At 45.3% G+C, this 26,513-nt stretch overlaps 1 protein-coding gene across 1 annotated transcript; it reads right to left on the minus strand.

Annotated features, from left to right (window-relative positions):
* Nucleotides 1-31: 31 nt before the first annotated feature.
* NMT1 (N-myristoyltransferase 1) lies at nucleotides 32-25,594 on the minus strand. Its single transcript, XM_081837987.1, has 12 exons — nucleotides 25,436-25,594; nucleotides 20,316-20,424; nucleotides 19,841-19,982; nucleotides 19,283-19,401; nucleotides 17,762-17,853; nucleotides 16,231-16,347; nucleotides 15,405-15,575; nucleotides 13,609-13,717; nucleotides 10,045-10,215; nucleotides 7,292-7,459; nucleotides 6,870-7,007; nucleotides 32-3,447 (listed from the first exon to the last, which is right to left on the minus strand). The coding sequence occupies exons 1-12, from the start codon at nucleotides 25,543-25,545 to the stop codon at nucleotides 3,427-3,429; spliced, it is 1,467 nt and encodes a 488-aa protein (XP_081694113.1). The 5' UTR covers nucleotides 25,546-25,594; the 3' UTR covers nucleotides 32-3,426.
* Nucleotides 25,595-26,513: the final 919 nt, after the last annotated feature.

The raw sequence follows: 26,513 nt of genomic DNA on the forward strand, positions 1-26,513 counted from the left end.
AGATACTCCCCACCAATAAGCACACAAAGGGTGAAAAGGAATATTACACATTTATCACATTTGAAGAATGCTATACAGAGACTGCAATATATATAGAGAAAGAAATGCACAAGCCCAGGCTGGATGTCCGTGTCCTCATCACAGCACACCTCAAAAGCGCATCCAAAATTAAAATGGAACCCAAACCAAGGGCAAAATGCGAGAAGAGGGCCTATCAAAGTCTATACAGGATCTAGAGCTAGGAACATGTCTGCGAAGCAAACGAGAATTAGCCAGGGAAACTCCAGTGCTCTTTCAGTGCCAGAGGTATGTCCTGTCAAAGGAGCTGCTGTCTTCAGGCTTATAGTTCTCGATAAGTTTTCGAAGCATTGGAAATCCAAGGGGTGTTTTCTCAAACCCCTCTTGGGTGGAAATGAAGGTATTCCTTCTGAATAAAGCAGCAATACACTTGACCGTGGAAAGACGCAAAGGCAACTTGGACAAAGCAAGCACAGATCACGGGAGAGATCCTTTTCATAATGTTCTACTGAACCTCCCCGGGTGACGTAACAAGCTCTGAGTCAACTGCACAAGCAGGAGGTTAAAAGCTGCAGGCGTTGCCAGCCTACGACACAAGAATTGCACAATCGCTGGTTTCTAGCTTAAGCGGGATTTCCTCTTCCTCCAAACGTGTTTCGAAACCGTTACGTCTTTATGAATCAGTCTTCACGAAGGAGGGTCGGTTTCCAAAATACAATGCTTGGGTAGAAAGCCATCGGCAAAGTAAGGAATGAGATATACATCTTTTGCAACAGATATAAGCACTTTGAGGAGGTGCCAAGTTATCTAGATAATGCTGTCCTTTTCTGCCCAGCAGTGGAACTGCACTTGGACCCCCGTTTTCACTCAGGTGGTAAATGTGTCTGGATTGTACCATTTCAGAGAACGGGTAGTCTCACACAAAAATGGATGCTCCACCATACAAAGAAGCTAGAGGTGAGGAAGATCAGTTGCAGTCCAGCCTTCTCCCTTATGTATGCTAGTTTTCTGTATGGAGATTCAGTCTTGACGGGATATGGCCTAGATTAGGAGAGGCGAACCTGTGGTGTCCCCAGGTCATGTTGGACTCCCAACCTGCATCAGCCCCTGGCAGCGTGGTAAGTGGTTAGGGATGTGGGAGTTGCAGTCAACATCTGGAAGGCCACAGATTCCTCATCCCAAGGATGTAGACACATGCTTTCCCAGCATAAACTACAGGTTTTGTTGTTAACATTTAAAACCCTAAACAACGCAGGACCAGGATAGCTAACAGAGCATCTCCTTCAATGAAAACCAAATTGACCTGCGAGATATTTCAAGGAAAACCCTTGCAGGCAATGGGGAAGCAGGCTATCCTCTGCAATCTGTGAGGATTTCCCTCCCTCTGGAAATCTGTGAGGCAGGGACCATGACAACTTCTAAAATGCCTCTTAAAAACTCAAGTTTTTCTAAGCCTGTCCAAACTCTTGACCCTTTCCCCTTGTGTACACTGCTGATTTTTCTTTGGGATACAGTTGCATTTTTAGCCAGTTCTTAGCAAATTTCATTGAATTGTGTTGTATTTTTTAATGTGAATTTCTTATAATAAATGGTAATTTTTAAAAAACAACATAAAAGCCACTGACTTGGCTACGATAGAGGTACACCCTTCATAGGATCTCAGCTCAGACCTTGAATAGTGGCTGTCTCCCACCACAAACATCACTGATGGGTTTTCACAGATCCAAGTGGCAACTCTTTAATTCATGGGAGGCCAATTCCTCCCTCCTGCTCTTCTTCACGGTCCCTGCTTCTTTTCAGCCATCCTTGTTTTCCAGCAGATGACTTCCAACGCCTTCCAGATATGGAGAAGACCTTTCGAAAAGCCCATTTCCCTGATGGTGTTTCCCACCATGGCAACTTGGGAGAGCCCTCTGTAAGACAAGGCCCATCCATCTTGTTCACCGCACAGATAGCAAATCCGCTGATTTTGGAAGACAAGCAGCAAGGGTGGGTGTAGAAAGACATATCTCCTTAGTGTTGGGTCACATTTTCACTGGGAAACTGGAAAGCCTCTTCCTTGAAAGAGGTCACTGAGTAGAAGCCCTCGAATGAAGGCCTGATATTCCCAACTTCAGGAAGTAAAATAACCTTGCTGTAACAGATACACCAGCAACATAATATGGTCTGTCTCCCGTTGCAAGTATTCATTGGCTAAGTTACAGACAGCCATTCCCATGGTAGCTTGAATGAAATTCTCATGGGTTTATGCGGACAGGCAACAGGCACAACTGCCAGGAAAGTTTCTCGTAATATCAGCAGATTCTCACAGAAGGGAGCACAAAAATGTTCTTTTCAGGGCTGGGCAGTACAAGCGGACTGTTAGTTGACTTAAGCAGAAGGGAGACGCTGCAGCTCAGGAAAGGTCGAAAAACGGGCAGTGCGTACGATTCTGTTGTAGGAAAACACAGATGGGGTGGAGCTGTAGTTCCAAGACATCGCAAGCCCCAAATAACTCCCATCTCTTGGAGGGGGGAAATGAAGAACTGCTCCCAGGCATGGCCAACATGGATTTTAAAAGCCAAAAGGCACAGGCTGTTAACAGTTTGGAGAGTCAAGTGTTGCAGCGACAAACCTTAGCGCAAGTCCAGGACAGGAGAGATGGGACAGCTACATACATCATCCCACAAGAGTTCAGTTCTGCAACAGCTCCGTAAGTCACTAAATTAGCCCTTTATTTCTTTCCAAAAGAAAAGCTGAATAGGTATTAAGCACGTTAGCCCTTTGCTGCATGCACAAGGCAGAAAATTGGCTTTAAAAACAAACAAACCCCAACATCATTAACTAGCACCAGCCTTAGGCAACCACACCAGAGAAAACTCACACTGAAGCTCAATTGTGCTTTGGATGTCACAAGAGAAACACCGGATATAGCTGGGTGTTGGGATGCACCACACAACACTAATTTTGCTGGTGATGGTTGGGGCAATCTGGGCCATTTTCAACGCTATTTCTACAACAGAAAGCTAAGCAACCCCGTGGTTCCAGTCCCAGTTCCGTTGAACAGCAAACATGGTTAAAGTATAGAATATATAATATTTTTTTTATTATTATTCACCCGTTAACTCCAATATATGCCAATTGTGAGCTAGTTTTTCAGCAGTTACATTCCCTTGATCGTGGTTGTACGGGGCGGGGAGGGGGGGGGGAGAAGAGGCCAAGTGCTGATGCTAACATGTCGGCGCACTCCAAGGCGCATGGTACAATCATCAGAAGTGTCAGTGGACGGTCCGCATGGCCAGTGTAGGGGAGCGCCAGCTCCTCCGCAGGAGGGTTGCACTTCCATAAGACATCTGAACGGCAACGGCCAGCAGTTCCACTCTAGCCCGTCTTCAGCGGCTTTGCCAGCACTTCTCAAGAGATTACCGGTTACTGCAGCACCAAGCCAACCTATGGAAATAACCGGCATAAAGGGGAAGGGTTAGGAAACCTTGAGAACTTTTGTTTCTTCGTGGATGGGTGCAAGCTGTCCAGTTGCACAAAAGAGGCCTTGTGCCCCAACAGTGACAGTGGCGGGGACCAAGAAGCGCATAGATGCATCTGTATACTGCAAAGCGTTATACGTAGGGCTGCCTCTGAAGACGGTTCAGGAATTTCAGCTAGTGCAGAATTCAGCGGCCAGGTTGCTCACCGGAACAAGGTGGTTTGAGCGTATTACACCGATCCTGGTTCGATTGCACTGGCTATCAAATTCAAAGTGTTAGTTTTGACCTATAAAGCCTTAAACGGCCCCGGACTGCAATACCTCAAGGACCGCCTCTTCCCATATGAACCTGTCGAGTCCCTGAGATCATCTTCTGAGGGCCTCCTTCGTGTGCCTCCTCCTCGAGAGGTCCAGAGGGTGGCAACACAAGAACGGGCCTTCTCTGTAGTGGCTCCCCATCTGTGGAATGCTCTCCCCAGGGAAGTTCGCCTGGTGCCTTCATTATACACCTTTAGGCACCAGGCAAAAACGTTCCTTTTTAACCAGGCCTTTGGTTGATCCAATTTACATCCTATGCCCTTTAAAAATGTGGGTTTTTTTGTTGGGGGGGGGAGCTATTGGGTTGTTGCTTTTATTTTTATTAGATATTTTGTGGTTTTATATCTTGATTTTATTCTGTGAACCACCCTGAGACCCCCGGGCACAGGGCGGTATATAAAATGAATGAATGAATGAATGAATGAATGAAGAAGAAGAAGAAGAAGAAGAAGATGATACAGAGTCTTGGTTCAATTCCATCTATAAATGGGATGATTTAAATTTTATTGACCAGTGAAGGAACATTCTTTCACCTCTGGTGGACATGCCCTAAGGTGAAGGCCTTCTGGGAAATGATATATAATGAGCTGAAAAAGGTATTTAAGTATACCTTCACAAAGAAACCAGAGGCCTTCCTTCTTGGTATTGTCGGCCAGAAGGTGTTAAAGAAGGATCGAACATTTTTTATGTATGCAACAACGGCAGCAAGGATTCTTATTGCAAAAAACTGGAAAACTCAAGATCTACCCACACTGGAAGAGTGGCAGATGCAGCTGATGGACTATATGCAACTGGCCGAGATGACCGGCAGAATCCGTGATCTGGGAGAAGAGAAGATGGAGGAAGACTGGGAGAAATTTAAGATGTATCTACAAAAACATTGTAATTTGGTTGAATGTTAAGAAGGATGCTGGATTATAAAAAATTGGCCACCACTAAACTAGATTTAAATTTGATGATAAGTGAGACTAAAGAAAATATAAAAATTGTTTGGAAGAAGTGCTAGATTATATTTGAATGAGTGGACATGAGATTGTAAACAAGTTGATAATTTGTTTGGAAAAAAATTTTAACGATGTAAATGGGAGCGGGAGACGTGAGGGAGTCCAAAGAAGTGTTGAAATTGTTGTAAAAGAAGTAAGATTGTTTATTATGTGTGCATTTATATTTAAAAACCTTAATAAATATTTATAAAAATAAATAAATAAATAAATAAATTTTATTGACCAGGGCGGCATGAGGATACATTGGAAATGTGCACAGTTTCCTTACTCTTGCTAGAATTGCCCCTACAAGCTGAATGTCTGTGCATACTCAAGACTCTTTTAGAATCATGGAGGATTGCAGCTAAATTTCAGGCCCTTGAGATAGTGGTGATGAATTTGAAAGAAGCGCAAAGCTGAAGGGGACATTACCAGGGCCAACTCTTCCATGTGTCAAATAAAAGGCTTCTGCAAATTCAGCATCTCTCTGTGCACCTCTATAAAACTCCCAAGGGGTAATTCTGCGTATTTTGGAACCTTTGCATCTGAAGTTTTATTGGAAGATGGGACAGAAACTTAGAGTTGGGACTCCTGGGACAGGAGCAAGACAAAGCATATGGGGAGACAACAAGAGGCTAGGGGCCGGGCATTTGAGCCAGTGACTTTGTGGGGGTCATTAAGGCTCATGGTATCAGATTAGGACATAGAGGACGCAGCCTAGTCCACGAGCCTCGCAGCATGGCCTTGGGCAAGCCACAGTCTTAATATTATTATTATTAATTAAATTTCTGTACTGCCTTTCATCTGAGGATGACAGGGCAATTTACACCACCACCACCACTACTACTACTACTACTGTTATTATTATGCATCAGTGTAACATTTTGATACGTAACTGGGTATTTTTGTAATATTTGAAGTTGGTTGTTGTTGCTTCAGTTTGCTGTACACCGCTTATCAAGATTTTTACTATATAGAAATTAATTAAAATCAAATAATCGACCAACTACTTGAAACCTCATCCCAGGTCAAATCTGTTCCTGAAATATTTAAGCAGAAAGCTCTTTCAGCTCCTGAAGTACAAGGACTTGGGAATTCTCTGTTTGGTCTTTGGCCAGAAAACAGCAAGTGCCATGTTCTCCATCAGTGAACCATCAGCCATGAATCTAATCCAAACCATGGTTTAGCAGACAGATGGGTTCCTGAACCAAAGAACGTAGTTTCAGTAGTTATCCCTTGGGTACTGCTGCTACTTGTGTTATCCAGGGCTAAGTCATGATTTGTTATTATCCAAACTAGGACATGTGGCGTGCCTTTTCCACATAAACCCCAAGCGGAAAAGCAAGAACAACTTGTGTTTTGACTAGAGCGGAAAAAAACCACAAGGCCAGGTTTGGGCACGTTGCTAAGGTCAACCATGGCTTTGCCTTGGGTAGCCCAGGATGAAAAGAGGAGCACTGCAGCTTTTTGGTCTTTGGTCTGGTTGTTCACGCTAAGTCCTTAGCATTACATGCAAACCTGGTCATTCAATGCTTCACGACTCAACTCTGGAAGATGTGGAGTCACCCTTCTTTATTTGCCTATGCAGAGACAGGCCTTCCCAAGACACTCTATAGCAAGGATGTCCAACAGGTCGATCGGGATCGACTAGCAGATCCCCGGGAGCTTCTGATCAATCGCGGTCGAACACTGGACTGGCTCCTTTTCCTTATCTTTGGTCTAAGAGCACCTGGGCTGGTCCCCTTTCCCTATCCTCCATTCACGCAAGATCGCTGGAGTTTTTGTTGAGAGGCAGATTGTTTCCTTGGCCGTTTTTAGGTGAGTGTCCCCCCCCCCATTCCCCTTTACTAAAATGTGTTCCTCTTCTCTCCAAAAACAGAAAATAACGGGACTCTCCTCCCTAAACAAAGTCAACAACTTAGAACAGAACCCCTAAAAAACAGGACTCTCCTTCCTAAAAAAAAAAGGTCAACAAATATGACCTGAACTCCCCCCAAAAGGGGTAGATCACTGCCTGCTTTTTTTCTGAGAGAAATCGCAGTCTCTTAGGAGTTGGACATTCCTGCTCTACAGCAATGGTCACCTACCTTCTCTGGCCCCATGCTGGGGCATTTCCAATTGTAGAGATAATACTGCAGATTTCCATCTCCAATCCCGAATTTCAGCTTCTCCAGGAAGGTCTTGTTCTCCATGAGATCCAGTGCATTGAAAACATCGAAGCCCCTCTGCACAAAGAGGTATGGCAGGGAGAGACATTGGGCTTATTTGTGTCCTTTGTAATTCCTTAGCACCCAGAAAAAAATAGGCCAGTTTTCCCCACTCAAGTGCCATGAGAGCGTTGCTTTAAAAAAACCCCATAACTCAGATATTCAGAACTATCAATTCTGTACTGCTCCTCGGGTCTCCTTAACATATATATATATTGGGCTCTGATAAACAAGATTGTTTTTAGCACGTTTCCCCGAATGTTACATTAAGCAAATAACGTAACCTAAAGAGCGCAGCTTACCATCTTGGCCAATATAAGGGCATCGTTCATGAGGTCGAGAAGTGGTGTCTTGGTGTGGACATTGTAGAATGAATAGGCCGCCTTCAAGCTCTTGTGGGTTGGGTGATTCATAATAGTGGAAGGCAGGGTGTAGAAACTCAGGAAGTCGGTCACCTCCCCATCGGTGTTCTGAAGTAAACAGTGAGATACATTTTAGAATTAAATCCCCCAGACTCTGTCAGTCTTCAGCTGTGGGGGAAGCAAGTTGGCTTCATCTGCCATCGGGCCTGCCCTTTCCAACACAGATCTCCAAGATCTGATTCCTCCCTTCTCTCCAACTACCATATTTTTCGCTCCATAAGACACACCTAGTTTTTAGAGGAGGAAAACAAGAAAAATATATTCTGCGCAGAGCGTGTACGCTGCTCTGGCTTTTCTTGTTTTAAAGCAAGCAAAGCGAGAGCTGCTTACAAGGCTTCTGCCTCACTTTGCTTGCCCATCCCTCCTCTCTCCTCGCTATAAAGCCAGCAAGAGCCGCTGACACGCTCTGCGCGGCTCTTGCTTTAAAGCAAGGAAAGCAAGAGCTGCACAGAGTGTGTCAGCAGCTCTTGCTCTGCTGGCTTTACAGCGAGCGACGGACGGGAGCCATGGCTCCGGCTGCAGAGGCATCCCTCAGCTTGCAACTGCGGCCGAGAGATCCCTCTCCCTCTGCTGTCCAATGCATTCGCCCCATAAGATGCACAGACATTTCCCCATACATTTTAGGAGGAAAAAAGTGTGTCTTATGGAGCGAAAAATAGGGTACAATATTATTCTGGTTTATGGCAGATGCAAGTAATGGACTACATGGAAATGGCAGAAATGACTGGCAGAATCCGAGACCAGGGAGAAGAGTTGGTGGAAGAAGATTGGAGGAAATTTAAAATCTCCTTACAGAAACATTGTAAAATTTTTGAATGTTGATGACATTGAAATGAAATGAAGGGGTTCTAGTAATAAGGTAAAATAAGAATATGTAAGAATGGATTGATATTAGATGAAAATTTGAAGTTATAATATGTGAGGAAAAATAATTAAGGATAAACTAACAGGATATGAATTTGCTGAACCAATCTTTAAATGGAATACAAAAAAGGGAGGCGTGAGGAAGTCAGGAAAATAAGTTAACCAAAGATGAGAAATTAAAAAAGAGGGATTTTTGTTTTTTTCTATGTTAAATGTCTGTATTTTTGTACTTTTGCATCTTGGTATTTTTGTATTTTTCTTGTGTTTTTTCTATTTATTGTCTTATAACTTTTTATTGTTAAAATTTAATAAAATATCATTTTTTAAAAAATATTATTCTGGTTTAGAAAAGAAATAAAATGGATTGGGAATTAAGATGGCAATGACTCTTAATGGACAGAACTTCGGACTGCGGGTGGGGGAAAGCCATGCAGAAACCTAGCACAGAAAGGAATGGGCTGAGCTAGAACCTCTCCACTGATGTGGAAATACTTGTTGCTTTTGAATTTACAGCAGCAGGCCCAAACCGGTGGCCCATAAGCTTCATTCAGGGGGCCTGCAGCATGCCTGTGGATTTGTGGCTGCAGACAGCGCATGAAATATTGGTGCTGGTTTTTAATTGTATTTTTATTGCTTTTGTTTCTTATATTGCAATTTACTGTATTACAATTTGAATTCTGTGAGTTCAAACTGTAATACAGGCACACCCCCATTTCCACAGGCATAGCACATTTAAGTGAAATTGCGTATATTTGAAACACCATTGAAAAAGCCGGCAAACACCATGTTGTGCCACTGCCCTGCCTCTTCTCTTGACATCTTTGGGTCGCTTCTAGGTTTGGCATATACATGTGTGCGGTCTCACACATACGGAACATGCGTAAATGGCGGTGGGGGGGGAGGGGTTTGCCTATACAATAAAATACATAAGACACAAACGAAGCAATAAAAATACAATTAAAAATCACGCAGCATATAGCACATTGCAACTGCTGCAACAGGAAGAAAAATCATTAACTGCCCCTCAGCAATTTTCAAGTTGTCTATGGGAAAACAAGTTTGGGAGCCAGTGATTTACAATGATATTCTTCTATATGGGGGAGCATTAAAATTGGCATTCCCTCCCACCAGCAGTCTACAAGAGCAAAATCCATTCTAACACCTTATTCAGCTTGAATGCGTGAAAAATCTGTTCAATTTGACTGCAAGTACAGCAATGCCCTTCATATATTCACTTCACACAGTTGTTCAGCTGTCTTTATCCCAAAAGAGTAAGGCTTTTTCTATACTTAAAAACATGTACAGTGGTACCTTGGAAGTTGAACAGAATCCGTTCTGGAAGTCCGTTCAACTTCCAAAACCAAGGCGCGGCTTCCGATTGGCTGCAGAAAGCTCCTGCAGCCAATTGGAAGCCGCGGAAGTCACGACAGACGTTTGGGTTCCAAAGAACGTTCGCAACCTGGAACAATCACTTCCAGGTTTGTGATGTTCAGGAGCCAAACCGTTCGATTGGCAAGGCGTTCGACTTCCAAGGTACGAATGTATTTAAGGATCTTGATTCTGTTTGTGGAGTAAGGTCATAAGATACGACATCGATTTTTTATATTATTATTGTGCATCCACTTATCTAAATCTGCCCACCTGCATGCAATTTGTCCTACTTCATATTCCGCAGGATAGGGGAGACAGACTCTGCAGAACTCCCAAACCCCTTCTCCCTGCCCTCTGCTCACTGGCTGTGAAGTGACAGGGAAGAAAGCGCTCCTCACCTCAACTACAAATGTGTCTATGATGTTGGGCTGGGGTAGAAACCAGTGCTCCACCTCCTCCTCATTCATGACAGGGGTCAAGTTGAAGAGCTTCAGATACTCAGCCAGAAGTTTGTGCACAGCAGGGATGTCTCTCTGCTCCATCGGCCGCAGCCCTGGGGTCTTTGGAGTCTGGGGGAAGAGTAAGAGGAAAAGGGTTTGCTTAGAAAGGCATTTGGGGACCAGAAATCCTGGCTGAATGTTGAAGGAAGGGTTTCACAGCTAGACTGGCGCTTTGCAGACCGTACCCTCAGGACCGCTGGAGGATGGGCTGTGGCTCAGTGACAAGGGTGGTTTTCAACTAAGTTTTACTGCAAGGACAACCACTGAAATGAATGGACCTAACTTGAGTCGTGCTCATTAATTTTGAGGGGTCTACGCGGATGGAATCTTAGCTGAATACCCGCCAAGATGCCTGGTGTTCAATCTCTAGGGAAGGGAGAAAGTTTGAACCCCAATAAACTAGATTCACAGGTGCCCTTTACTACCACGTCCTTCTCCAACATTTTCTAAGCAATTTGTTCTAAAAATTGTTTGGAGCTGTTGTTTCACTCTCCTTCTGCGATGAAGCGATGCTGGGCGCCTTCCCCTCCAAGGTGACCCCAGCAGAGAAATCTTATCAGAGACTGCACAGCCCTGTTCTCTGGCTCCTCCTGCTGTGGAAGCTGTGCAATGCAGCGCCTGTGCTGCGCAGCTTCTGTGCCAAGCAAACCTATGCGCAGGGTCCTCAAAGCTACGTGGATGACCCTTCTGCATGCACATTCCTGTGGCTGGAGATTGCAGTCCTGGCCAGTGAAAGCACTTTTGTGTTGGCCCTGCCTGGGGTGGCTCAGACGGAAAGGAATATTATATTGAGCTAATCGTATTGCCCAGGCACAGAAGGGAAGTGGCTAGATAAGGACAATTTTGGAGGGTGTATGCATGAGATCCAGAGAATTAGGAAGCAGCCACATAAGGCTTTCTTGGGGGACCAAGTGCATTATTTAAGGGCATTGGGGGTGGTGGAAACTCCTCTAGACACATTTACCAGATCAGATTCTGTGCTAGTTTGCTGCCCACTGGCAGGGAGAAGTAACGGGCAGTACGACAACCCAAAATGTGGTGCTAGTGCAGAGTTGCCCAGAGTCACACTGGAACTTTTCTGGAAATCACTGTTGCAATTGTGGTATGATGGGTAATCTCAAAAGATGTGCCTCAACTATTTAAGGTGGTTCACATGGGATGGTTGCCGCACAGCGACTATTACCAAGCAGTGCTCAAACACCCGTGTGCCAGGGCCACTTGCAAATTGAAGGATTTCCCTCTATCATATCTTTTTTTTAAAAAAGGGGGGAGGGATCAGTAGCAAAAACCACCCAATCAGCACAGGGAACAGCCGTGAACTTGGGAGATGGCCGCTTGCCCAGCAACTCCACACAGCAGCCACAAACACCAGCACAGAGCTGAGCTCAACTTACGGAGACCTGATGCTCTCCCAATTAAAAAAAAGGTGAACCCTCTTTACGTCCCGACTTCAAGCAAATACACTTTGACACAACAAACCACATTTGATCGACTCTGGAATCAGAATATTTACAGCCAGAGAATCAGGAAAGGGTCAAAGGCTGTCTAAATACCCGTCCAAGGGTAGGGCCACCCATCTTCTAGCTCCTTGCCAGGCTAGACATATACTCCAAGTGAAGGGAAAGGGAAGCACCCCCACTCTGCGTTAGTAGCCAATCTGATGCTGGGGAAAATTCCTAAAAAATGTTGGTGGGGGAGAGGGCACATAATCACTGTATCACCCACCATCTTGGTTCTTGATCTGCATTTCCAACATTTCTGGCGGCTGATGCTAGTTTTTTCCCCGAATTAAAAAAAGAGCAATTCACCCTTATACTCTACAAAGAAGCCTTTTCTTTGGTCCCCCCAGCCCATCACCTTTTTATTAATTATTATCTTGTTAAAGGAATATACATACATGTTACAGTATAGAACAGCAAAAGGATCATATGGATGAATGTTGTCGGGAAATTTGCCATTCCAGAATATTATAAATGACCAATGTTCTTTTAAAAATATTCATTTGTCTATTCATTGTTGCCCTTCTGTGGTTTGTCAAATGGGTCAACATTCCACCCCCCAAACTGTTCTGAAATTAAGGGTGCCATCCTCCATGTGCAAGTTTTAGGGTATAAGAGAGAAGGGATGCGGGTGGCGCTGTGGGTTAAACCACAGAGCCTAGGGCTTGCCGATCAGGTCAGCGGTTCGAATCCCCACAACGGGGTGAGCTCCCCTTGCTCAGTCCCTGCTCCTGCCAACCTAGCAGTTCAAAAGCACGTCAAAGTGCAAGTAGATAAATAGGTACCACTGCGACGGGAAGGTAAACGACGTTTCCGTGCACTGCTCTGGTTCGCCAAAAGCGGCTTAGTCATGCCGGCCACATGACCCGGAAGCTGTACGCTGGCTCCCTCGGCCAATAAAGCGAGATGAGCGTCGCAACCCCAGTCGTCCACGACTGGACCTAATGGTCAGGGGTCCCTTTACCTTTATGAGAGAGAACTCCCCACACAGGAGAGGTTGCCTCCTATGTGAATGATGCTTCTGCAGTGTGTGCCTTTAGATTTCGAAGGAAACAAGCCCAGAGCACTGCCTTCTCTGGAGACCAAATGAGCAAACCTTCTGTGGTCCCTGCGCTACAAGAGGGACTGAATGCTCCAATCACATTCTGATGCAGAGATGTTGCTGAATTATCCAGCCATGGAAGAGAATGATTAGGAGGAGGCAAGGCCAAGACTACACCTTGCGCAGAGATGCAGCTGGCAATCTTCTCTGCAGATGGATGAGCTGGGCTCAGAGGAGCCTGTAATTATTTCTTTACAGCTCGTGTGCAATTCTCTCACGGGACTCCGGTGTGCCCTTGGCAAGGTTTGGGATTGCTGCTCTAGATGCAGAATAATCTCTGGTGGTACTGAGGAAGGAGAACGGGGCGGGGGAGAACCTAAGAAAAACTCATGCTGAGATGCGATTGAGAAGGAAATATTTCCTGACCTCAAGGGGTACAGCTCAGGCTTCAGCTCACAAGGTACTTCTCACTTAAATGCAATCTGGTTTGGGCCCAGAGTGAGGTTTTATACAGTCATACCTTCGTTCTCAAACACCTTGGTACTTGTACGTTTTGGCTCGCGAACGCCGCAAACCCAGAAGTGTTCCGTTTTGCAAACATTTTTCAGAAGCCGAACGTCTGACGCGGCTTCCACTTGACTGCAGGAAGTTCCTGCAGCCGATCGGAAACCGTGCCTTCGTTTTCAAAGGGTTTCAGGAGTCGAATGGACTCCCGGAATGGATTAAGTTCGAGAACCAAGGTACGACTGTACATGGAACTTGTGAGGCGTGGGGAAATAGTGCAGAAAGGTCGGGGTCCCCGCATGCTCTGAAACTCCTTGCCTCGCTCGCGTGAGGAAAAGTGTGGCAAATGTACAATGTCAGCTTGAAAGATTCTTACGCAAAGGCCCCACTGAGGTTACTGCCCTGCCCATCACAGACCTCCGGAAGCCGATAGAGCTTCATGGTGCGTTGCATAGTCATGTTCCTGCTCAGGTGGGAAAACTTTACTTCAATCAGCTTGCGCGGATTCAGGGACCGGTGCCAGTACCTGCCGGAAAGAGGAGCCTTCCTGGTTAGACATCCCACTCGGATCCCATCATTCCTCCACGGAAACCTTAGTAACTTGAGGGCTAACTCAGTATCACCTAAAAGTGGAGGTACATTTTACTCCTAGGCCCAGAAAGGTACACACACACAATCAATCAATCAATCAATCAATCAGTCAGTCAGTCAATCAATCAATCAATCATCTCGCCAGAACAATGGCTGAAACTCTTCTGGCAAGAAAGCCCTATTATTTATTTCCCGGCATCCCTCTTCCCCGTTATCCAGTCAATCAGGGGTTAGAGATGGAGCCCTGCTCTCTGGGCAGTGGTGATACTTCTAGGAGCTCCCTTGCCTATCGCAGCTGCAGCACGAGTATCATGGAAAGAGGAGACTTGAAGGTGTGTGGCGATCACACATAGGGCCGCCGGATGTTTGACGGTCTATTGACCCTGTGCCGCCACTACAATTGCTTTTTCCGCTGCCCCCACCCCGTATCTCATGGGGACACACGGAGTCCAGTCAGTTGTCAACAAACAAATAATCAAGTTTATTTTTTAAATGCAGGAACAAGCTTATGGTTACAGTTAATTTTACTTGGCAGTTTCTTATTCTTAGTTCCTAACAACTCCAAACTGATTATTCCAACTATCTATCTGACTCCACCTCACAATTCCTCTCACTCTCTCACAATACAACTCTACTAACCCACACTTAACCTCCCTCTTCCTTCTTCAACTCCCAAGCCTCAACTCTCAACTCAACTGACTTTCAAAACCTCCCACTCTAACTTTTATTCCCCCCTTGCATTCTCACTGGCCAATCACATCACACCCATTTTAACCCTTTCCTTGTGACCCATCCTAGGAGGCAAACGCCACAGTGCGTTTGACAGGTTTTGCGAAAGACAGGATGCTATTGAAGAGCTGACATGAGGGAAAGGACTGTGGAACTCAGAAGCCACCTTTGAGGAGAAAAAAGTAAAGCCGAGGTAAGACACCTTGACACTTGAGGTTCGGGTGGCCTCAGTGGCCCGGAGTGCCTTCCATCAGCTTCGGCTGGTGGCCCAGCTATGCCCCATTTGGACAGGGATAGCCTAACTGCTGTTGTCCATGTTCTGGTAACTTCAAGGTTAGATTACTGCAATGTGTTATACATAGGGCTGCCTCTGAAGTCTGTTTGGAAACTTCAGCTGGTGCAGAATTCAGCAGCCAGGCTGCTCACCAGAACATTACGATTTGAGCATATTACACCGATCCTGGTTCGACTGCACTGGCTACCAATTAGTTTCCAGGCCCAATTCAAAGTGCTGGTTTTGACCTATAAAGCCTTAAACAGCTTAGGACCACAACAGCTCAAAGACCGTCTCTTCCCATATGAATCTACCCGGACCCTGCAAGCATCATTTGAGGCCCTCGTTCGTGTGCCTCCCCCTTGAGAGGTCCGGAGGGTGGTAACATGAGAACGGGGCCTTCTCTGCAGTGGCTCCCTGTCTGTGGAATGCTCTCCCCAGGGAAGCTGGCCTGGCGCCTTCATTATTTAGACCTCTAGGCGCCAGACAAAAACGTTCCTTTTTAACCAGGCCTTTGCTTGACCTAATCAACATCCCATACTGTGATCTTTTTTGTGAACCTCCCTGAGACCTCTGGGTATAGGGTGGTATGTAAATTCAATAATGAAATGACACTCACCTACAGGTACCAACAGGCTTTGGCAGTACCACACCGGCAGTGTAAACAGCCTGGAAAATCCCCTCCAAGTGGACCCGTCGGGTGATCTCCCGGATCAGCACAGGGGCCACCCGCTTGGAACGCAGTTTCTTGTGCACACAAAGGAAGTTTATTTCTACCATCTTCTTTTCCCTTCAGAGGAAGAGAAAGACAACAACTCTGAAGAACAGTTTCTCTGTCACATTTTGAAAAGCGATCTGAAGGAGAGCAGGAAAGACCGTCCTGGATTTATTAAGTCTCTTTTTTTTAAAAAAATATTTTTTATTCATTTTACAATACAAAAATATAAAAACACATAACACAATTTTTCACAAATACATTTTTTGGAGTTCCCTCAGCTCTTCTGCAAATCCTCCGTTTTAGCTGGATTTATTAAGTCTCATATCCACGCTGAAGTCCCTATCATCACCCACACACTTTCTTTGTGCATACACCAATTTACTGGGCTGTTTTCAGGCAATACTATTCAGTCAATATTCTACCTCACCCACATCCTGTTATTATAAAGGCCTGCAGAGCCCCAGAAGATCCCAGCCGCTACATAACTTGTAACACGAGAGGTGTTGGGGTTCAAGCCTGGTTGACTTGTTCCACGCAGCTTTTTTGCAGCACAAAATTAAAAAAACACTCTGCACACGCCCAAAGGTCCCCTGCACATCTGAAAGGTTACAGAGCGGAAACAGTGAAAAATGGCTCCAGGCCTGAGCTCCAGCTCAAATTGAAACCTTTTCTTTAATCCACAAAGGGCATTCAAAGTCAAGAGATAGAAGTGTGTGGCTTGACTTACGTGTCATATATGTGTATAGCAGCCGGGATAGCACTGATGAAGCCAACCAGCTTCTTGCTGGAAATGACTCTCACACCACAGTGCCACTGGGGCAGCCAGCCTGGAGGACGCAAAGCCCTGAAAGAAACACGGGGTCTTGTCTAAGACATCTTGATCCAAGAGCCTACATGAGATTGCTACTGAAGCGCAGGGCGCTTTGCCAAGTAATAAGCCTGGGGGAAACCTCTTCAAGAGGCCCTGCAGTCCAGGCAGGTAATACTGAAATGGCAGATACACTTAGCATGCCAGTATAAAGCAGGTGATGGGGAAACTGTGTCCCTTGAGATGCTGTGGGACTCCAACTCCCATCAGTCCCACCAGCATGGCCAATGGTCCGATATAGCTTGGTGGGAAGATTTATCTCAGTTTGTGGGTTCAAGCCCTATGGTGGGCAAAAGTTTCCTGCATTGGACTAGATGACTCCCATGGTCCTTTCCAACTCTGCAACTCTATAATTCTGTGATGGGTATTAAGTCCAGCAATATCTCGAGGGTCACAGGTCCCCTCTACCGTGGTATACAGTCGTACCTTGGTTTTTGAACAGCTTAGTTCCCAAACGTTTTGGCTCCTGAACGCCGCAAACCCAGAAATGACTGTTACAGTTTGCAAACTATTTTTGGAAGCTGAACATCTGAGAGGGCTTCCGATTGGCTGCAGGAGCTTCCTGCAGCCAAACATAAGCTGCGCTTTGGTTTTCGAATGTTTTGGAAGTCAGACTGACTTCCAGAACGGATTCCATTCGACTTCCGAGGTACGACTGTAAAGGCAGATCGTCACACAATAAAAAAGTCAAAGTTTCCAGCTACAAGTTTCATGGCTTTACGGATAGGCTTGGCAGTATATATGCCCAGTAAAATTTCAGAACTGGGGTAGCTGGGGAAGAAGAAAACAAGACTCCTAGTGGCCAGGAGATGACGGACTGCATGACAGCACAGTAGAACAAATGACCCAAGCATGCTTAATTTGTATAAATTGCAGAGGCTGCAGAATTGTCTTGGTATGGTGATGTCCCCTTTGGAGAGAAACTCTCTTCATCTATCACTATTTTGACTCAGTGGCTGACAATGATTGACTCCATGAGTTCCAGCTTATCCCACACATATGTACCCACATTACATATGTTCCCTGTTTCTACTGTTTCCAACTGAAACTATCAGAACAGAAGCAGGCACAGAATCGTAGAGCTGGAAGGGACCCTGAGGCTCATCATCCAACCCCTTGCAATGCAGGAATATGCAGGTGGCCCATATGGGGATCGAACCCACAACCTTGGCGTCAGAACCACGCTTTAGCCAATTGAGCTAACAGGTGCCCCCTGACCCTTGGAAAAGGGGATTTACATATGGGGTAGCAGTGACCCATGTTGGGCAAGTCAAGACCTTGGGTCAATATTTTAGTTTTTTCAGCATAAGGAGACAGTTTTGATTTTTATGTATTAATTTTTTACAGATGGAGACCACCGCAGAGAAATTCAGACGGACCCTTAACTCACCACAGGAGGAACTCTGGTGAATAATCAAACCGGAACATGTTGTCGTCATCTTCCACGTAGTTCTCATTCAGGAGAGTGTACAGCTCTTTGAGCTGAAGAAACCAAGAGAGAAAAGCATAATCTGCTTAAGGAAGCAAAGCTGCCTCTTAAGAGAACAGAGTTATCCGAAAGGACACTTGTGGCGAGAATTATTAGAGAGCCACTGCAGGGGAAACTAGCAGCACATTAAAATAGCTTTAGACATAGACTGGGAAAGACCCGACTTCAACGTCTACTTGTAGTTCATATCTTCTCAATCGCCTACCAGCAGAAGAATCTTAAGGACCTCCCTAACAACAACCCTGTGAAGTACTGAGACAACTGACACAACAAAAACTGCTACACAATGACAAAGTAGTTTAAGGGGACAGGTGTGTCTTGGCTGCAATGTACCAAACATTTTTTTTTTAAATGAGACTGGGACAAAAAGGCTGCGTTCACACACAATGTTCAACTGTGATTTAGCAGCTAGGGGGGTGATTTTGTTTTAAGCTACGATTCTTGGTCTGTGTGACACAACAAGCTGTAACTTGTTGACAGCGAAACCAAACCCCTGCAAAGTTTCACAACAATCCAACTTCAAGACAAGGGTTATGTAATCGGCTTGTTTAACTAGCCAGCTTGTTTTCAGCCAGGATTCCCGACTCTTATGACAGGAAGTTGCTAACCTTATTGGAAAGCAAAACCTATCTCTGGGTACAAGTCCTTTCCCTGGCTGCATAGTGGCAGGAGAGAGGAGACTGCAAAGCCCAATGCTTTGCTCAGGCTTGCTACAACTCATCCAAGTAACATCAAACCATTGTTGATGTACGAGTGTAGTCTTGAGTCTCAAACCAATAACAGAGGACCAGTTTTTAAGAGATAAAAAGATCAGGTCAATGTTACAAAAAACCAAAGTGTTATGAAATTGTGAGCGTGTTTTAAATGATATCTGTAAATGTTTATATCAATAATAACATTTTTAAAAGGTAAACAAGTCAATAAAAAATGACTCTTAGAGTGCTGGTAGGCTCTACATGATCAGCAGGAAAGGTTTTGGGCCACGCGGAAAAACAAGGGCACAAACAAGGGCAAAATGAAGAGAAGTGAACAAGGCAGAACAATGCAGAGATGCAGGAAGAGATCCAGTTGACTCAAGCCAGCCAGCCAAGCTTAAAGGTATGAGATTAATCCTATGACAAACTTTACCCGCACAAAAACCTAGCTGGTTTTCAGGAGGAATCTCTGGGCAAAGGGAGAGAAAGAAAGAGGAACAGCGGCATGCTCAAAATTAAGACACCAGAAGAAAAGCCAAACACGGAATGGACGGGGAAAGAAGAGAAACATGGATCATCTAGCGAAGCTGTGGAAAGCCTTAAAATGCAAGTGGTCAGAATCCTGAGATGGAACAACTGGATGCTATGGTTGCAGTGGGGTAGGTTGGTGGAGATGGTTTAGAGGAGAACCTTCTAGGATGGTTAGTTCTGCTGCATCCCTACTCACCACACCTCGATCCCCCAAGTCCAGAGCATCCCACATAAAACCCTGAGGCAAGGTGTAGGGCTCCTGGCGGATGTTATCCTTGTCTGGTTCAACGGGTCCGTGAGTGTTCACTACTTCTCCTGAGAATGGGTGGAGAAAGAGAGAGGATTGCTGTCATGCATGACAAATAATTACCGAAGGGACCTTCCTAGCTCTCCACATGTGTTAGCACAGTTTCCTGGGCAACTCCAAACTCCAGACCCCCAATTCTTCCAGGTCCCATATGCTTCTGTCCAAGGGAACTAGTAAGATCCTGTCTGCTGCATTGCTCCAAGGGCCCACATTCCCTGATTCCCCAACCTACCTGCAATCCCATTTCTGGGACTGAAACATCACACAGCTTGACCACTCACACAATTTACAGAGTTTCTTGAGGTTTGGGGAATGCACAAGATGTAGGGGGCTGCTGAACCATTGCCCTAACTGGCATATAACAGGCTGGAAAGATCTCTCCAATGTTTTGAGACTATTTAAAGCCAGCCAGATAGAAGAAAAAGAGGAAAGGAGAAGATTATGTACCTAATTTGGGGACTGGCTGTGTGTCCCAGAACTGATAGCTGCGTTTGGTGGCTTCTTCCATTGTCTTGGCAGGTCCTTGTCCTACGGAGAACAGCTCAATGGCCTTTTGAATCTCCTGCATTCTTTCTGCTGGCAAGGTCACCTGCAAAGACACCAAAGGCACAATGAGTCAACTGACCAGCACGTCCTACTTTCCCCCCTGCCTGAAAGTTTAAAATTTTGGAGAGGACATTCTCCTGCTACCTCTTAAAACCATTGAACATTCAAAGCCTACACTGCCCTCCACCCCCACCATTCCTCATCTACCCGCACTGAAAACAGAACAAATGTAAATGCCCCACCAGCCTTTCCTAATTTAACTTTATGGGTACCCAAAAAAGAACACAGTATAGGGAACGGGAGGCTCAGGGAGTGGAAGAGAACGTGAGGATGGTTCAACATGACCAACTTGTTGCAAAATATTTTTGCTTTTTACCTTTACCGTCTGATCTTGGGCTGAATCAACTTGATCCGACTTTTCCTTCTTCCGCTTCTGTTTCTTTTTCTTCTTTTTCCCTCCACTGTCATCAGCTGGGCTTAAGCCACTGAGGAAGAAATGAAACACGACTGATGGGACTTTACAGATCAACTGCTAAGAGCAGGGCTTGAAGGGAGCTGGGGCCAGGTGCCAAGGTCAGTTTGCTTCCGCGTGGTCTCTTTTGACCAGTATACCTTGGGGAAACTCACTCTTTCAAGCTAGCTCCTGAGTGGATGTACGGGAAGAAAGAAACCACTGCTCCGACTCCTTCTGCAAGGCTGGAACCCCAAATTATGCATGCTAAATTGCATGGAATAAATGTGTGCGCGTCACACAATCTGTAGCTCTTTGTGGTGTGGGGGAAGGAGGGTATCTCTGTGTTCCAGTTTTGCAAGGAATTGGGAAAGAAGGGTTGACTGCAGTATGTGACGTGACTCATTTGCTCAAGTTACCTGAGGTGACCAGGTCTTCTGCAACTTTGCCTCGGCCCAATTTTTCCACCTTAACGAGACTATATTGAACTGCATGTGTGAGAAGCCCTGACAATATTGCACCAGCTCTGACTAGTTATAACACAGTTATGGACTATCCACATAGCACAATGTGCACACTCTTAGCTTGTAACTTCTGTCTAATGGTGGCTGCTGCAAAGACGAAAGACAATATACCTTGAACATTCTTTGCAATCCCCTTTTTTTGCCTAAGCTGCAAAGTAATCCTCTAGCACGCGATCTGTCGCTCTTCTTAATCACTGTTTTGTTATTGTGGATTAAAATAATATATTGGCCTTGTTTTCAGGGGAAAGGAAGGTATCAAAATTAAAATAAGTTCCCTGTACCCACAATGCACCCACTCTCCCACACCACAAACATCTTTCCATGGAGGAACATCTGATGTGCTGCCATGGAACACTGGTTCGAAATGTCCCCCTACATGAATCTGCATGCCTGCCATGGAAATTCTGTGTGTTGCATATGATTCTGGGGTGTCTTCCAAGGGAGTGCTCTCTGTCAGCACAGGGTGTCAGAAAAATCTACTGAGCCTCACTGCAGCCCTGCACAAGCCAAGTGCACAAACCAGACAGCATTAGTAGTGTGCAAGCTGTTTGTTAATGGCTGGCAAACCCAAGCAAGTAGCAAAAGCTGGCTTTAGGCCCAAGATAAGAGCTTCTCCCACAACTTCCCACAAATCCTAATGGAAGCCACCAAGGAGCTGCTGCAGAACCCATTTGTTGGAAAAAGATCCTGGGGATGGAGGAATATTTTATGTGAAGCCTCTTGGGCTTTGCTAGTGCTCAATATGAAATTTTACCCAATTCATCTTTGTGGTAGTACACTGCACGACGCACTGACACACAACCTGTTTTTTTAGGGAAGTTTATTTTGTTTTGTTCATTGAGTATATTTATATTTATTTGAAGTTTATTTTGTTTTGTTCATTGAGTATATTTATATCCCACCTTTCTTTCTGGAACCTAAGGCAGCATAAATTTCCTTTCATTAATCATGCATAAGTTGCTAAGGAATTCCAGGACTCTATAGAACAAAGACTGAAAGTCATTCTTTGAGTCTAACTTCCTCTAAAACAGGAAAACAGTCAATGACATGATTGAAGCACCCCAGACAGACAGATACATGCATGGCTTCAGCTATAAAATCATTATGCTACAACTTCTCTGGATTTTGAAGTTCTAATGTTAAGCTAAAATCTACATCCTTGCAATGTAACACTCATTGCTTCACATCCGAGACTTCTGTGCTCCAGTGTTTCACACTGACTGCTGAGCCATGCTACGTCAAATGTAGGTGCTTCTAAGTCCTACTTGGCAAATCTACAGCTAATACTTACAGCAAGTAATCTTTTCAGAAACCAGAGGGATAAGTCTGGACTAGATATTAAGGAATCTCGGCATAGTGTGGTCATGCATTGCAGTGGAACCAAACAGAGAATCAGACTGCAGCATAAAGCTATTTTAGCACAGACTAATCACATTCTGTAGTTTTGAACACAATAAGTTTTACACACAATTGCCATTCATGTCACAGTTGCCAGAGAATCTCACAAATCTCCTGCACTGCAAATGCTCACACACTCAAAAATGTGATGCTCACCGGTTATTAGTACAGGAGCAATGATTCTACTGAGACAGCAGTGAAAATACTATGTTTCTCAGTGGCAAATAAAGTACTCCACGACAAAGTACTGTAAGTGTTCATCTGAACAGGAAAATACATGCTCAACAGATTAATCTAATTTAATAGATATATTTCCACCACCTGAATTTTAAGTGGCTCTCATCTTTCATACATACAGGGTCAATTCAGTCTTCAAAATAAACCATGGTTAAGAATTATGAGGCTCATCCACAATGAGCACATGCAGGCTCCTTAGGTGGTGTCTGGCAAACTCTGATAGGCAGCGTGAAGCCTCCCTTCACAGCTTAGTTGCTGGGGTCAGGGAAGTGCAATTCCCTGCCCCAAGTGGAATTAAGAGAAAAGAGAGAAAAAGAGAGACTCTTCAGCTGCAGTGCTGTATCTTGTGCCCCAGATCTGGAAAGACAACCATAAAGCTAGAAGGCTCTTCTCTAAACCCTTAGTAGGGTCCTTCCCAAGCCAACTCAACTCCACCAGACAGCTAAGCCACAAGGTCGCATTGTGCACCACTAGTTGAGGGCAAAGCAAACCAGGTGCCTCCATCAAGAGTGGATAGTTCCAGTTTACTGAAAGAAGCAAAACCAAACAAGCAACACACACCCGAAACAGAAAGGCGAAGAAGATCCACACAGGCCCCACACCTGGGTCACAAGATAGTGGGAGCCATGGAAGCAATGCTTTAAGAGCCTCAAGTGCATGCCCATGTTGTGATATCACAATCTACATCAGCAACTGAAGTCCTTGATTCAAATGTGCCCTTTCCAATGCATTCACAAAGACTTAAGGCAGGCCCCTCTACAAAATTGGAATAATAAAATCTACCTTACATGAGCTGCTGTAAGGATTTTAAAAAGAAGGTGACTTTAATATCTAAAAAGCACTTTCAACCCAAAAGTGCTTTTAATACAATTAAAACTAAAGGGGGGGGGGAACTATACACATGCTAAGTATTGTTTTTATCGAAACACTTCCAGAATCTTCCTTAACTCTTACCGTATCATGTAAGGAACAAAAAATTGCTTTTTGGGCCCAATTCAAAGCCTTAAACGGCTCAGGACAGCAATACCTCAAGGACTGCCTCTTCCCATATGAACCTACCAGGTTCCTGAGATCATCTTCTGAGGCCCTCCTTCGTGTGCCTCCTCCTCGAGAGGTCCAGAGGGTGGCAACACGAGAACGGGCCTTTTCTGCAGTGGCTCCCCATCTGTGGAATGCCTTCCCCAGGGAGATTCGCCTGGCGCCTTCATTATACACCTTTAGGCACCAGGCAAAAACATTCCTTTTTAACTAGGTATTTGGTTGATCTTATTGACATCCAATACTCTTTTAGAATGTGGCTCTTTTTTGGGTTTTTTACTGGGCTATTGTTTTTAATTTGATTTTATATATTATGATTTCGTTTGTGAATCGCCCTGAGATCTCCAGGTATAGGGTGGTATATAAATCCAATAAATAATAATAACTATCTCAAAACCCACAGTTCAGCAGCTTCCAGATTCCCACAGTACGCTGAAGGAAGTCATTACTTTGTAGATCTGGATTATGGGTGCTACACCACATCAAACCAGAACATGGAATATGAACCAAGAGGCAAGTCAAACCAGACTGATTAAGCCAGGATAGCCTCACATGCATATTTCCACTGTGGCAATGGTACCTCCGGTTGCGAACAGGATCCACTGGGGGAAGAGCAAATGATATACAGTGGTACCTCAGGTTAAGTACTTAATTCGTTCCAGAGGTCCGTTCTTAACCTGAAACTGTTCTTAACCTGAAGCACCACTTTAGCTAACGGGACCTCCCGCTGCTGCTGTGCCACCAGAGCACCATTTCTGTTCTCATCCTGAAGCAAAGTTCTTAACCTGAGGAACTATTTCTGGGTTAGCAGAGTGTGAATCTGAAGCGTATTTAACCTGAAGCATATGTAACCCGAGGTACCACTGTAAGGATGATTTATGACAGTAACAAAAAAAGAAGATATAAGCAGCTGGTCCTAATTAAGTTTCCCATTGGTACTACATATATTCCCTAATAATGCTACACATTAATTGGTTAGATTGCACTACTTAAAAAGGCACATTCATAGGCAGAAATGCTTTATATAAAAAAAAGTATGCAGCAGAGGCTTCTCGTTTGGGTTGCAGCTGCCATTTTCGCTTTCACTCCCTGACCCACCGCCAACCAGGTCCCTGGCGGTGCCCCCCAGCTGGCTTAGCCCTCCAGAGCCTGGGGCAAGTGTATCCGCCTGCCCCCAACAAAGGTTCTTTTAACAGAGAGACAGAAATTCAGAATCTCCAGCCAAGGTGTGTGTGGAAATGCAACTCTTGTATTTCTGCCCCTCACCCAGCAGTTTAAAGGCACAGGAACTCGTAGTGTCCAGTAGCAGCTTATTTTTTTGGGTGGTAGGGGAGAGGAGAAACCAACCTCATGCTTAGAGCTACAGAATAACATGCATTTTCTATACAATAAAAGCATGCAAGAAAAACCGTCCCAGTCTCTCCTTCGCCCAGGCTACACTTTCCTTCAAGCTCCTGCTTTTCAGCCCACTTCCTTCACACCCACCCTATAACCCCCAAATATCTAGGTCCCGGACCCCTCCCTATGGCGGGTCTCCTCACACGAAACAGGCCCGGCAAACGCTTCGCCTTCGCGGTCACGCCGCTGGTCTGCAACGGGCGAGGAACCAGCGGCTCCCCTTTCGGACTGGCAGAGCAACCAACCACTCAGGACGCAACCGCCTAGTCGCCTCAGCCAATCAAGCAACGCAAAAAGGGAAAGTGGGCAGGGCCGACTTTATTTCCCGCCTCTTCTCTCCACCTCCCACCGGACCGCCTCCCCCCCCCCCCTCCGCCGGTTGTGTCTCAGGGCGGCTCCCCTCACACCAGAGAGTGGAGGCCCGACCCGGACCGGCTCCGTGCCGCTTACCCTCGGTTGCAGTTGTGCTCGTCCTCATTCTCGCAGTCGCTGCAGTGCTGCTGGTCGTTCTCCTCCTCCCCTGACGGCCGCCTCACTGCTGTATCACTGTCGTCCGCCATCTTGGCGAAGGGCAGCCGCGCCGGCTGCCGCGCCTGCGCAAAAGAAGCCGAAGACGGGCCGCGATTGGGCGGCCGGCCGCAAGGAGCTTTGGGACTTGTAGTCATCTCTTGGCGGCGCAGGGCGGGAACCGGAAGCGTGGCGCACGTGAACCACTGTGGGGGGGGAGCAAACCCTGGTTGACTGTGCTTCGCTGTACTAGCAGTTGGGAGGTTTCAAGTCTGATGAACGGCGATATGGAAATTTAATTAATAATAATCAGAGCTTTTTCCTGGGGGGACGCATACCCCTAAACATTTTGTGAATTTTTATACTTTTGTCCATTTGCTGTATTGATTTTTCCTGATTTGAACTATAAAATGGTGATTTTCTTGGGTAAAAAAAAAAAGCACTGGCAATAATGATAATAATAGACCCTTCAGGCAGGAAAACCCCAAATGTGACAATAATAATGATGATGATGATGATATAATTTATTATTTGTACCCTGCCCATCTGGCTGGGTTTCCCCAGCCACTCTGGGCGGCTTCCACAAAGACGAAAAATACACGTAAGATGTGACACATTCATAATAATAAACCCTTAAGTGGGAGAATACAAATGTAACTAGGATGGTGCCTTTATCAAACCCCTTACAATGCCGGAATCTCATTTAAGTTGGTTCTGGAGCGGCAGCAAACAAGCTTTTGAAGAGTGTGACAACTCTTCAAATATTTGAAGATGGCTAGCATATCTCCTTTAAGTCTTCTCCAGGCTAAACATACTCAACTCCCTCCCTCTCATAAGGCTTGGATTCCCAATCCTTATAGATTCACAGATTGCAAGAATTGTAGAGATGGAAGGGACCATAAGGATCACCTAGTCCAGTCCTTTACAATGCAGGAATATGTCCTTTACAATGCAGGAATATTTTTGCCCAACATGGGGCTCGAACCCACAACCTGAGATTGTACCAACTGTACCAACTGAG

The sequence above is a fragment of the Podarcis erhardii genome (assembly GCF_964252035.2).
Source record: "Podarcis erhardii genome assembly, chromosome: 13".
Lineage (NCBI taxonomy): Eukaryota > Metazoa > Chordata > Lepidosauria > Squamata > Lacertidae > Podarcis > Podarcis erhardii.

What these genes read in the sequence shown, in the direction of transcription:
- NMT1 (XM_081837987.1), bottom strand. Translation starts at nt 25,545, where the DNA reads ATGGCGGACGACAGTGATACAGCAGTGAGGCGGCCGTCAGGGGAGGAG. An exon ending in CCCTTATATTGGCCAAGATG is followed by an intron (nt 7,008 to 7,291) that starts GTAAGCTGCGCT and finishes CTCTTTGTGCAG; the next exon opens with AGGGGCTTCGATGTTTTCAA. An exon ending in CCAGCATGGGGCCAGAGAAG is followed by an intron (nt 3,448 to 6,869) that starts GTAGGTGACCAT and finishes TTATTTCCATAG; the next exon opens with GTTGGCTTGGTGCTGCAGTA.